Source organism: Vulpes lagopus, chromosome 7 (assembly GCF_018345385.1).
Source record: "Vulpes lagopus strain Blue_001 chromosome 7, ASM1834538v1, whole genome shotgun sequence".
NCBI classification, from domain to species: Eukaryota; Metazoa; Chordata; class Mammalia; order Carnivora; family Canidae; genus Vulpes; species Vulpes lagopus.
Genome location: NC_054830.1, coordinates 104,662,623 through 104,675,916, shown reverse-complemented (window position 1 = coordinate 104,675,916; position 13,294 = coordinate 104,662,623). Strand labels below are relative to the sequence as shown.

At 38.7% G+C, this 13,294-nt stretch overlaps 1 protein-coding gene across 3 annotated transcripts in view; it reads left to right on the top strand.

Annotated features, from left to right (window-relative positions):
• KDM4C (lysine demethylase 4C) overlaps positions 1-13,294 on the top strand; it is a 119,775-nt gene that overhangs the window by 77,490 nt on the left and 28,991 nt on the right. For all 3 annotated transcript variants that reach the window (XM_041762576.1, XM_041762575.1, XM_041762577.1), the window contains one exon: positions 2,240-2,410. In XM_041762576.1, coding sequence (XP_041618510.1) covers positions 2,240-2,410 — 171 coding nt within the window. The remainder of the gene's footprint in view (positions 1-2,239; positions 2,411-13,294) is intronic.

Here is a 13,294-nt window from a genome sequence, read left to right as displayed (position 1 = left end):
GAGGGTTAATTCCAATTTTAATAAAATATGCACAAAGGAACTAATAATACCATAGTAAAATACAGCACTTGCAGTCTTAAACAGGAGTGTTTTTAAGTCATTTTGACAAAGAGGAATGTCTGCAGAAAGCACAGCCATTGTCACTCATGGCCACTGTGTATGGTCACACATGGTCAGCTGTGACCTGTACAGTCTTAAGTGGTTGTGGGCCAAATGTTGGAATTAGATACCTGCAGACTGTGCTTTTTACTCATTTTCATTATGATATTTGAATTGTGTTCTTACTTTAAAAGGTTAGATGTATTTAAGGAGGTTGGGTAGAGAAATGAAACAGGCAACTAGGTAATTATTTCAGCAACTATAACATACTGTGGCCTAGCTATTAATGATTTTTACATCACAGGTGTCTGGCTGGCTTAATCAGAAGAACACACCACTCTTGATCTTGGGGTTGTGAGTTCAAGCACCATGTTGGAAGTCAAAATTACTAAAAAGAAAAAAAAAACTTAAAATCAAACAAATGATATCTACTTCAAGCATAGTGCCCTTAAATCACTATAGCCTTCTTACTGTTGTCCTTTGTCGAGATGTTTATACACCTAACTACACCTAAAGGCAAAGAAAACTTCCCCAACCAACCCAGTCTACACTGGGGAATGACATCAAAGAGGAAAATACCCTTTTATTTTGTTAGGCATGTGAGAAACTAGATGGCAGAGCTCAGTCTACAACTAGGAGACTGTAGGAATATGCTTGTTGGGAGGGAGCCACCCAACCAACCCAGCCCTCCATCCAAATCGTGAGCATTTGTCCTGAATTCCTTATTCCAGGCCCTCGTCTCCCACCTGGCCCATCACAGTAAGTTCCCCCCTCACCTTTCTCCAACTATGGCGATATAAACCTGGATCACTTTTGTACTTAAACCTCTCAGTGGCTTCCTTCGACCCACAGAATAATGTCCTGACTTCTTGGAATAGCAAAGGGACTGCCCTCCTCTCTTCTTCCTCCCCATAGCCTGACTTGTGGGCCCCAGACCATTTCTGCCGGCTTCTTTTTTCCTCCCCTCCCACGTAAGAGTGGATGTGTGGAGAGTAGGAGACTCCTGTTTAACAGGTGCCAAGTGCCTGCTAGTAAATGTGGAAGGATTACCAGAGCAGCTGAAATCAGCATATCACCACTGTCACAGGAAAGATTGGATCAGGCACGACTCGTCAGTGGATGCTAAACCTAAGCAGATATGTAGGAACAGGATATTTGCATGGTATTAAAGGTTCTCTCACAAATTGCTTATTAGTTGTAAGGGAAAAAGGGGGATTATAATGTGGAGAAATTGGACTACAGTTTGTTTAGGATCAAAATTAACATCACCATTGAGAGGCAGACAGACATCATGGACCTCCAGATGTGATATCCTAAGAATACAACATTATCTGTGTGGTGTTCTGGCCAGGAATGTATAGCTTGAATCTAATCATGAGGAAACATCAGGCAAATGCTGTATTAAAAAAGGAGGGAGAGGGAGAATTGTATTCTTCAGGAGTATCACTTATGATCGTAAAAAGACAAAGAATGGGTGTAGAAATGTTCCAGATTAGAAGGGGCTAAAGAGAAGTGGCAGCAAAGTACAGTACCTCCTGGATTTGCCCCTGAGAGCAGGGATGGGGTAGGGAGAGTTGGAGAAACTGTGAAGATCATTATTGGCTCAGTTGACAAAATTAGAACATACATGGTTGATCTAAGTATCATATCCATGTTAGATTTACTAAAGTTAGTAACTGTACCATGGTTATGTGAAGGGAAATGCCTATTTTTAGAAAATACACAGCTGACGTATTTAGGAGTAAAAGCGGTAGCTTTTGTAGCTTACTCTTAGATGATTCTGGGTGGACTGTTAATATTTATATAACAGACACACATACAATTTTTATATATGTAAATATACATGTATATAAAATAGAGACAGAATATGCAAAAATGGGGAAATAGGAAAATGTTAAAAATATTGATATTGATAACAATAGGTAAATTTAGGTAAAAGGTCAAGAATACATAGGTACAACTCATATACTTGTAACTTTTAGGTTTGAAATTATTCCCCAGTAAAGAGTTTAAAAATTAGAAATATGTATCATGACCACATGAGTTTTTTTTCTAAATAAATATATATTTTATTTTCCATCCCTACCTTTTATCTTTCTCCTGTTTCTTTTCTCTTCTTTTTCTGTGCCCCTTCTTCTAGAAGTCCAAGGCTGGCGAGAAGGGTATCTCTGTGGGGCAGACAGTCATCACAAAGCACCGGAACACCCGGTATTACAGCTGCAGAGTGATTGCTGTGACATCGCAGACCTTCTATGAGGTCGTGTTTGATGATGGCTCCTTCAGCAGAGACACATTCCCTGAGGATATAGTGGTGAGTCAATTCCTGGGGTTCCTGCTCCCCAGTTTATTTTTGTATAACTAAACTAGCTAAACCTTTCAGCAATCTATCTTTCTTTCTTTCTTTCTTTCTTTCTTTCTTTCTTTCTTTCTTTCTTTTTCTTCTTTCTTTCTTTCTCCTTCCTTCCTTCCTTCCTTCCTTCCTTCCTTCCTTCCTTCCTTCCTTCCTTCCTTTTAAAATATTTTATTTATTTATTCATGGTAGACACACACAGAGAGAGAGGCAGAGACACAGGCAGAGGGAGAAGCAGGCTCCATGCAAGGAGCCCGATGTGGGACTCGATCCCGGGTTTCCAGGATCACACCCTGGCCTGCACCGGAGCTGCCCTCAGCAATCTTTCTTTTGGCTTTGGAGTAACTCACTTCACTTAATATTCAATTCAAGTGTGCTTTTTGGCACTGCAAAGAAGTACTGTTTTCCAGGATGCTCTTAGAGCTCTTCACACTACATAGTAGTCATGAGAACTTAGACTCTTCTTCCCAAATTCTTTTAATTAAATGAAAAGTGTATGTGGCCAGGAAACATAAAATGCAAATTCACCAATTCTTTTCTATTACAGAACATGAGCGTATATGAATTCCTTTATTACTTCTTTTTCTTATTTAACTGGAAAATAGGCTTTTATTAATCTGACCTGACAGTGACGTCTGTAATCCAACAGAAACATCTGTGCATGTTTTGTATGGGAATAAAAAAAGTCACATGGGAAAAATGCTGTGACTTTTACTGATTTTCTTAACTTGTCTGGTATAGGGCAGCCTGGGTGGCTCAGCGGTTTAGCACTGCCTTTGGCCCAGGGCGCAATCCTGGCGACCCTGGATAGAGTCCCACATTGGGCTCCCTGCATGGAGCCTGCTTCGCTCTCTGCCTGTATCTCTGCCTCTCTCTCTGTGTCTCTTATGAATAAATAAATAAAAACCTTTAAAAAAAAAACTGGTTCAGTATAGGATGCGTAGGTGTGTGCATATGTGTGTCTGTCCCCGTAGTTAACACCTTGGGAATGTGTCTCATGGGCTTGCTTTTTAATGGGAGATTTCAGAAGAAGAACACTTTCTACAAAAGGTTTTTAGAAACCAAGTTCAAATCATATCTGAGACTAGGGTTGGTCCAGCAGTCATCTTTTTATCCCTTTTGTAGTAAAAAGAAATGTCATTTTGGGGGAGCCAGGCCTCAAAAGATGTAGTTGTAACCTCTGTTTTATCCTGAGTCTGTTGATGTTTTGTTAGAAGGGTATTTCTTAATGACTCTTTAATAATTATGTGTTATGCGCAATTGATAATTAAATGTAACCATAGGCGATTTCTCATAAATATTTCTAGAATTTTGTTTTCCTGGGGCAAAAGTAAGACTGATTCGGTCAGCTTTGTTATCCTTACTCTCTGTGCCATTAAGAGAGACAAATATGTAAACAAAATGACCTTATTTGAAAGATGTTAAAGCAAATGAATTTAAACAAATAAAAAAATCCCAGGACTTGATTATACAACAAAAGGATGAATTGTGTTTCTTCACGGAATTCTACCTGGAGCTTCCCTTTATTGCAGTGCCATTGCCATTGATAATCAGCAGCCTATGAACAAGCTCTCCTTGTTAGAATTAGTTATGTCTTGAAGCACTCAATCCACAGTTACTGAGTGCCTGCTGTGTGCCAACACTAGGTGGTGGGAAAGATAATGAGAACATGTGATTCCTGCTCAGTCTAGGGGGTGGCGGGCTGTAAGTGGGTGCTTTCTATACCATGTGAGAAATGCAATAAATGAACCAAAATCAAGTTACTACCTGTTGGGTCCAGAAGAATGGACTCCATAGGATTAGTAAGGGTTGACTCAGACACATCCCACAGGCCAGGACTGCATCAAGAACATGTTGTGTTTGAATTGATTTCATCCTCATAGCCCTACATGGTAGGTACTGCTATAATTTACATTTTGCTGCTGAGGAAACAGGCATCAAGAGATAAATAGTTTCCCCAAGGTCACATATAGTTAATCAGTGTCAGAAAGAGTATTCAAACCCAGGATCTGGCTCCAGAGCCTCTGTTCTTAACCCCTGGGAAGAAAGGAGAAGGGATGTGTGAGGGCAAGAATGCAAGACACCAAGACCTTGGCTTTCAGCCCTGTGCAGGTACATGCTCACTTCAGAATTAGTCTCCTTTAGTGCAAACTGTGACCAGTGAGCTGGCAGGGTCAAGGAGACTGCTGGGCGTTGTGGGGTTGGATGGCATGGCAGACTCCTGAACACGAGTCCCCAGCCTTAGCAAATAGGTCTTTAGCCATGACAGTGTTTAATGAATCCTAAATTCCCTTTCACTTCACAAGTCTCCACATACCCAGCCAGTTGTGAGCTTTCCTAAAATGTCTTTAGCTTGTATATTGAAAAAGAATGTCTGTGATCCTGGAAGGTTTTTGCAATTCTAAAAAGTATCTCCTTTGACACCTTCTGTTTCCTCTCTCTGTGAACCCCATACAAGGATGACTTTAAGTATGTGTGGGTGTGTGGGTGTTGTGAGAAGAACACAGGCCCTAAAATTCATAGGATTGTTCAGAAGCCCTTGCTTTTAAGTCAGTAAGAATGAAGAAGCAAAATTCTTTACAGCTTGATTAGCTATTACTTGGCATATCTGATAAGGATTTGAGGTTTAGCAGCAAGTGGTGCATGAGTGGTCACACCTGTAGCCTTGGAGGGAGGTGGGGGGAGCACATGCATGTGCCTGAATTTGTGTGAATGATTTCTGCAGGCAAAAATAAAATATTATCATCTGTGAACAGGTCTTCTTTCTTTCATCTGATCTTTTCGAACCAGTAGGGTTTGTGTGTTTATATTTGATATAATAAGTATATTAAAAGTGTGTATGTATACATCTTAAAAGTGTATATATATTAAGATTGTGTATATATATATATGTCGTATATATATGATATTTAAAAATTTTTGTATTTAAATTCAATTTAGTTAACAAATAGTGTATTACTAGTTTCAGGGGTAGAATTTAGTGATTCATCAGTTGCATATAATACCCAGTGCTCATTACATCACATTCCCTCCTTAATGTCCATCACCAAATCACTCCATCCCCCCAGCCCCCTCCCTTCTCCAGCAGCCCTCAGTTTGTTTCTGAGAGTTAAGAGTCTCTTATGATTTGTCTCCGATTTTCTTAGTTTATTTTTCCTTCCCTTCCCTGTGTTCATTTGTTTTGTTTCTTAAATTGCCCATATAAGTGATATATGATTTTTTTTAATTAAATAAAGAATTGGCTTTTGTGGTTATGGAGGCTGCAAGGGCCCAAGATCTGCAGCTGGTAAGCTGGAGACCCAGGAGAGCTGATGGTGTGTTCTGAGTCCAAGTCCAAAGGCCTAAGAACCAGGAGAGCTGATGATGTAGTTTCAGTCCTGGAGCCTGCAGGCCTGGGGTCCATGGAGAGTGGATGTTTCATTTCAAGTGTGAAGGCAGGAAAAGCCAAGTTCCAGCTCCAAGCCAGTCAGACAGGAGGAATTCCCTCCTATTTGGGGAGGGGGGGGGGGGTCTTTTCGATTCAGCCTTAATTTTTTTTTTAAAGATTTTATTTATTTATTCATGAGAGACACAAAGAGAGAGGCAGAGACACAGGCAGAGAAAGTAGCAGGCTCCACACAGGGAGCCTGATGTGGGACTGGATCCCAGGACTCCAGGGTTATGCCCCGGGCCGAAGGCAGGCATTCAACCACTGAGCCACCCAGGTGTCCCTTGATTCAGCCCTTAACTGATTGGATGAGGCCCATCCAAACTAGGGAGAGTAGTCTGCTTCACTCAATCTATCAATTCAAATATTTTTTTTTTAAATTTTTTTTTAATTTTTTATTTATTTATGATAGTCACAGAGAGAGAGAGAGAGGCAGAGACACAGGCGGAGGGAGAAGCAGGCTCCATGCACCGGGAGCCTGACGTGGGATTCGATCCCGGGTCTCCAGGATCGCGCCCTGGGCCAAAGGCAGGCGCCAAACCGCTGCGCCACCCAGGGATCCCTATCAATTCAAATATTAAATCAGTCTAAAAACACCTTCACAGACTCACCCAGAATAATGTTTGATTAAAGGTTCTTCGTCACCTTGTCACAGGAGAAGCTCTGATTTTATGGCAGAATGTAGTTTCCTTCTCTATAAAGTAGCCACATTGTTTTGGTTGGTTTGTAGCACTCTGTAGATCCACCGCATTAGCCATATACTTTGTCTTGGTCATGATCTAGGCTTCCAACATAGCCAAGTCATAGATTTTATAAGGCAAACTTTTTTTTTAAAATTAATTTTTATTGGAGTTCAATTTACCAACATACAGAGAAACACCCAGTGCTCATCCCGTCAAGTGTCCGCCTCAGTGCCCGTTACCCTTTCCCCTCCACCCCCCACCCTCCTCCCCTTCCACCACTCCTAGTTCATTTCCCAGAGTTAGGAGTCATTATGTTCTGTCTCCCTTCCTGATATTTCCCAACATTTCTTTTCCCTTCCTTTATATAAGGCACACTTTTAAAATTTAAAGGATTATCAAGGAATGGTTGGGTTCTGTGTTTCTCACTGAAATTGATGAAAGCTACATGATTAAATGCCCGTGTAGTGTAGTATGTCAACTAGACCAGTTTGAGATGGGAAACTTGATATGTTTTAAAATATAATGTAGTATATAATGAAGTATACATATAAATTATACTTATTCCTGTATATGATATAATGTAAATATGCCCACAGCACCATTTTTCAGGCCATTAGTTGCTGCAGTCATCCCACCTCTACTTTTGATCTCCATCTACACCAGAACTGTCTTCTGGTAGGGATCCTGCCTGGTGTTTTATTGGGGAGTTTCATCAGGAGATAAGAAAAAATGTAATTGGTTCATTGCTGTCTCCACATCTTGCAGATGGTGGCAGAACAATTATTTGGTGGAAATACCAAATACATTCCACATTCCTCAGAGAAATTAGCTGATATACCTGTGGCATCTGACACTGGGGTAAAAAATGATTTTTTCTTCTGTTTGTCTGTAACTCCAGTCCACACAATGTGCTTATCAGGTGTGAATGCCTCTGGAAAGGCTCTTTCATCAAATGCAGTATGACATCAGTCTTACTGGCTACTGAAGAACTGGCTTCTCTAAGCTGTGAATACTTGCTGCCTAAAGTAGCTGTAAGGGTACAGCACAATTTCAGTTTTTTAACTTTGAAAATCAAATTGAGAAAATGAAGTTTAATCATCCCAAGCTATTTATTTATTGCATGACATGAATGTAGTCCCTATGTGGCCTGAGGCTTTAGTAAAGAAAGTCCCTCTGTTGTGGAATCATTGATAAACACAACAGAAGAGAAACCTCCAATGCAGGCTGGCCATTTTTGAAAATAAACTTGCTAGGCATCAAAATGCCTGTGCTAGGATTACATAACTAGAGAGTATTTGAACAGTAGGGAGAAGCATTCTTTGGACTACTAGGAAATTTCTTTCCATACCTAGGCACTTTATCTCTGTGATATCTAGAAAAATGTCCAAAATTTTTCTTCTCAACAATACACCTGCAGAATATGTGTATCAGCCCAGTTAAACTCAGTATGCAATCTGTAGCTGTCAAGGGAAGTAATAAAAGATGTATTGCTACATACCTCCATCTGTTAGTCTGAAATTGTGACACACTTCCTGATGAATTTTTTTGTCTCCTCCTATTTTGATGGGAGTGAAAGTTACCCATTTGAGAGAACACAATGAGTACAGTGATTCCAGGACCTCCTTTTAGCTGCTCCTAAAACCTGGGATCTTCTAGCATGCCCATGTTGTCATTAGAGTGATGGCTGCTTCCTTTCGTCTGAGCTCATTTCGAGGGAGGGGGGTGGTGTGGCAAGATCTAGATAGCTTTAGGACTAGCACTTAACATTCACCACTGGGTGTGAGAAGAGAAACAGGGCCATTTAGAAATTTGACAGCGAGAGTCCATCACTGAAATTTCCATGAGGACTTGCTACATTTTTCAACCTCTGTTGAAATGTGAAATAAGCACAAGAACTATACTCTTCAGGATTCTAGGGATGGATTGTCTGCCCTTTCATTTTTTGGGGGGGGGGGTGCCATGCAAACTCAAGTTCTTAGAACTCATTTTTTTTTTCTCAATTTGCCTATTAAGGCAAATTGCTTCAACTTTCAAACCTCAGTTTTTCCCACTAAAAAAGGAATAATAGTTTTTACTTTCTGGAATTACTGAAAAAACCTGACACAGTTGGCACAAAACCAAATTTTGTAGGATATTAAGTCTGTAGAACATTTTTTGTTTTCCTTTTTCCTTTCCATTTAGTTTATGCTGTCTTTTTCTGGTCTTGGTGAAATTCGGTTAGAAAGGATGTTAGGAGGAATAGAATTCTCTTCCTACTCGTTAGTTAAATGAGTGCTCGTACACGTGATATTTCACTGAGTCAGCTTACCATTTCCATTGCTGTAAAGCAGTCTTAGCATCTTCAGACTTTATAATAACCTAATTCTCTATATTTATGCTTGTATTTTTCTGGATGTTTAAAGTGTTGTTTCAGTGGCTTTTTATAACAAACCCTGTTCCAAAGTAAGTTCATGCTCATTTCACAGATATGATACTTGCCAGGTCACAAAAAAAACAAAACAAAACAAAACAAAACAAAACAAAAAAAAAACCTTTGAAAAAGCTATGTCCACACTTCCCAAACTAGGTGGTGATATAGTTAGGTCCAGAATGCAGGTTGTCCTCCTGCATCCCATTGTTTAGTGCTTCCATGCCTTGGGGCACCTTTCTAGGATGTCTGCTCTGTGACATAGCATACCTGTGGTAGAGCCCCTTGGATAGGCCCCTATCCTTGGATAGGCCTGGTGTGGGAGCTGTCAGTAATCAGCATCCCACAGGCGCCACTTGGAAAAAGTAGGTGTAAGGGTGACCTGAATGTTCTAGAGGCAGAAGAGAATATTTGAAGGAGTTTGTTAAACTTTGTAGTTCCCAGAAACATTTTATGCTATGGATCCTGGGAAGCATTTTCAAACTCATATTGGCTCCTAGATTTTAAGGTTCTCTGGATTTTTAAGTTAGGTGGAAATCTTGCCCCATCTCAGACCATCTAGGTTATGTTTGCTCCAGATTGATGCCCCTTACCTATCTCTTCCTTTGACAGTCTTTGGTTCTTCTAGAATCGGTGGAAATTTACCAGCGACATCTCTGAGAACTTTTGTTGGTTTGGGATTCCTGCAGATATGGTCCACATGGCATTTAACTGTTCAGGAATGATACCCTTAGTTCTCTTTCTGGAACCAAGGAGCTGAGAGTATGAGGTGAAAGCTTTGCCATTTTCCATTAACTTTTACTCCTTCAGGAAGCCTTTAATAAATGTTGTAAAAGAATATGTTATTAATTGGATTTTAATCTGTTTGATTTAAAGTTTACTTTTCAATAAATAAATAAATAAATAAATAAAGTTTACTTTTCAAAGTCTTCAAATTCAACTGACAAACTTACTTATAAATTTAGTAATTTTTGCATAAAAATAAATGCAAACTCACTTGTTCCCTTGTATTATTTATATAATACATACATTTGACAGGTAAAATCCTAACCATTTTAAATTTAAGTAATCAAATTTCCTTGGACATCTTTTTTTTTTTTAATTAAAGATTTTATCTATTTATTTGAAAGAGAGCGAGAGAGATCACAGAGAGAGAGGGAAAAGCAGACTCTTTGCTGAGCAGAGAGCCCAATGAGGGCTTGATCCCAGGACCCAGAAAGCATTACCTGAACCGAAGGCAGATACTCAACTGACTGAGCTACCCAGGGACCCCTTTTCTTGGCCATTTTAACATGATTATAGATTCAATATAAATGACTCTTACAAATGTTGTGATTTTTGTAAGCACTTAATGTCCACAACTAATTAATCAGGCATTAGCTTAGTAGTTCATATTCTCCTAAGTATTTCAAACATCTCCAAAAAACAACACATAAAACAGTTCAATATTTACAAATAAACTACTACACCTTTATAAAAATGGTTTGTAATGGAGAGCTTGTATTTAAACACAATTTAACTGATAGGTAAGTAAATAGAATCTACCCAACTGAGGGGGAGTATTACTGTATTGGCTAGGAGTTTAGAAAAAATAATCAAAGAACTTCAAGGCCATTCTGAGGAATCGAGTGTGGCTGTACTTTTGAAGACTAAACCCGCAGTTGCTGTGCAGGGGTTCCTAATTAAAGACAGCTTTCATCTGTTGATTAGCTGTCTAAACGGACTCCAAGTGAACGGTCTAAATAAACGGTCTCACCTTAGTGGGGGTAGGTACTTAACAGGCCCTGCTATTTTATTCACTTGTATGTAATTCTCATGTGGCTTTTTGCATGAGAGCCTGGGCACACCAATGGAATGTTGAAGCCCTTGTTTGAGTTGGACTCCCTTTCTCTTTTATAAATTGTATGTATCTCATTGACTACAATTCTGCAGCCATCATATTGACAGCTTCCATTTAGCACTGGTGATCCTCTGAAGAAAAAAGTGTGTTATCACCCTGATATTTTATGTAGGAGATTAACTAGTTGCCCTGAAGGCACAATGTCAGTTACATTTTCCTTCAAATATATACTTTGACTTGACAGTGTTTCTCTTATTTCTCTTTTGGTAATTATCTCAAGGTGATTGGTTTGGGAACTTATTCCCAGGAGACAGATTCCTGGTATTTCCTTCCCATCCTTTTCTTTCTAAAGGGGCTCAAGGTTTAGAACATCTCATCTTCAGTCTAACAAAATCAAAATAACTACCTTGAACTTGAGGGCAATGTTATTAATTTCCAGGACCTCACCATCTCTTCTCAGCTTAGAGCTTAAGCCCAAGAGTGTCCAGCACCATGAATCAAATCCACCCTGTGTTTGGGAGTATCCAATTATATCATTCATTCTTTTCGACTTACTTGTTCAGCACTGTGCTAGGCACCACAGGGAATTCAAAGATGTATCAACCTAGGTGCTAGGTGTAGGAGTAGTCCTGGGTATTCTGGAGGCAAAATAAAATACCCAAGTGGGTCTGAAATACTGAGAAAAAAGTTGTTCCCAGAAACATTCCATACTATGGGATTCTGGGAACCTCCTCAATTTTCAAGTCAGGTGGCCATGCAGACAGTACAGTGGCAAAGACCAGGTTGATAAAGAGGCCTTACCTCTTATCAGTGAGGCCACTTCAGCTTTGGGAATTCAGGCCCCATCCCATTCTAGCCCCTTTGTGTTAATTTGTTCATCACTGATGCCCCTTACATCTCCTCCCTCCAACCAGGAGCTGATCTGAAAGATTTTAAAAGAAAAATACCCGTAAAGTTACTGTTAAGTTCTGAGATGGAAGCAATCATGATGGGCCAGAGTGTTGAGGAAGTTACACAGGGGAGGAGAGAGATGAGCTGGGTTACTAACTTTTAAGAGGTCTTTGTATATCTTAGACACAAGTTCTTTGTTAGATATTTTACATTTTTTTTCTCCTGGCCTAAATTTCATTTTATGAATATAACTTTTTGTTTATGCATTTGCTGGTTGATGGACATTGGATTACTTCTGGTTTGAAGCTATTATGAATAATATTGCTATGAACATTTGTTTTCAAGCCTTTGTATAGATGTGTGTTTTCATTTCTCTGGGATAAATATTTAGAGGTAAGATTATTGAGTTGTATGATGAGTATATGTTTAGCTTTATAATAACCTGCCAAACTGTTTTCCAAAGTGGCTGTACCACTTTGTAGTCCCACCAGCAATATCTGAAGTTATAGTTTCTCTAAATCCTCACCTACACTTGGTATTCTCAGTCTTTGGATATAACTATTCCAGTGGGTATGTAGTAGGATTTCAATGTGATTTTAGTTTTTATTTCCTTAGTGACTAATGATTTTGAGCATCTTTTTAAGTGCTTATTTGGCATTCAGACGTCATTTTTTTTTGAAAGGCCTATTCAAATATTTCACTTTTTTATTACATTGTAAGGTGTTATTTTTATATTCTACATATGAATCTTTTGTCAGATGTGATTTACAAAAAATTTCTCCCAGTTTGTGTCTTGCCTTTACTTTCTTAATAGTGTCTGCAGAGCAAAAGTTTTAAATTTTGATAAAACCCAGTTTATCATCAGTTTGTTCTTTACAGATGATGTTTTTGGTGTCCTGTATTAAGAAATCTATGGCTAATATAAGGTCACAAAGATTTTTCTCTTAGATTCTCTTCTAGAAATTTTATAGTTTTAGGTTTTACATTTAGAACTATGATCCGTTCTGAGTTCATTTTTGTGTGTGGTGTGAGGTCAGAATTCAAGTTCTGTAAACTCCCAAGTTCTGGGAACAACCATGCAACCTAACTTAATGAACTTCTGTAAGGATTAAATGAGAGAAAGTCTATAATCATTATGGTGCAGCACCTTATACATAGTAGGTGCTCAGAAATGTAGTTACTTTCTGCTTCTTGCCTTAACTTTCTCAAAATTGTGCTATAGAAGGGAAAAATCCATACTAGCTGTTTCTTTTAATGTTCTGAACTTCTAGAATGCCATATGACCAGATCTACTTAATATCAAGAATATTTTGGACATGCGTATTATATACGACTTTAAAAATTTAATTTCAACATAATTTTTATATTTTAGAGAGAGCATAAAATATCAAACAGTGGTTCCTTCCATGATGAGATTTTAAATATGACTGTGCTTAGATCTAAACAATACTTGATATATTTTAGATCAGTGTTTCAAACCAGGACATATTTTATTTTTCCAAAGAAAGAAGGAAGGGAAGAGGAAAAAATTTTTGTTAGCTATGTAATGGAAATTAATGAAATGCTTACTTAAAGAAGAAATTAAACTCCCAAGTTT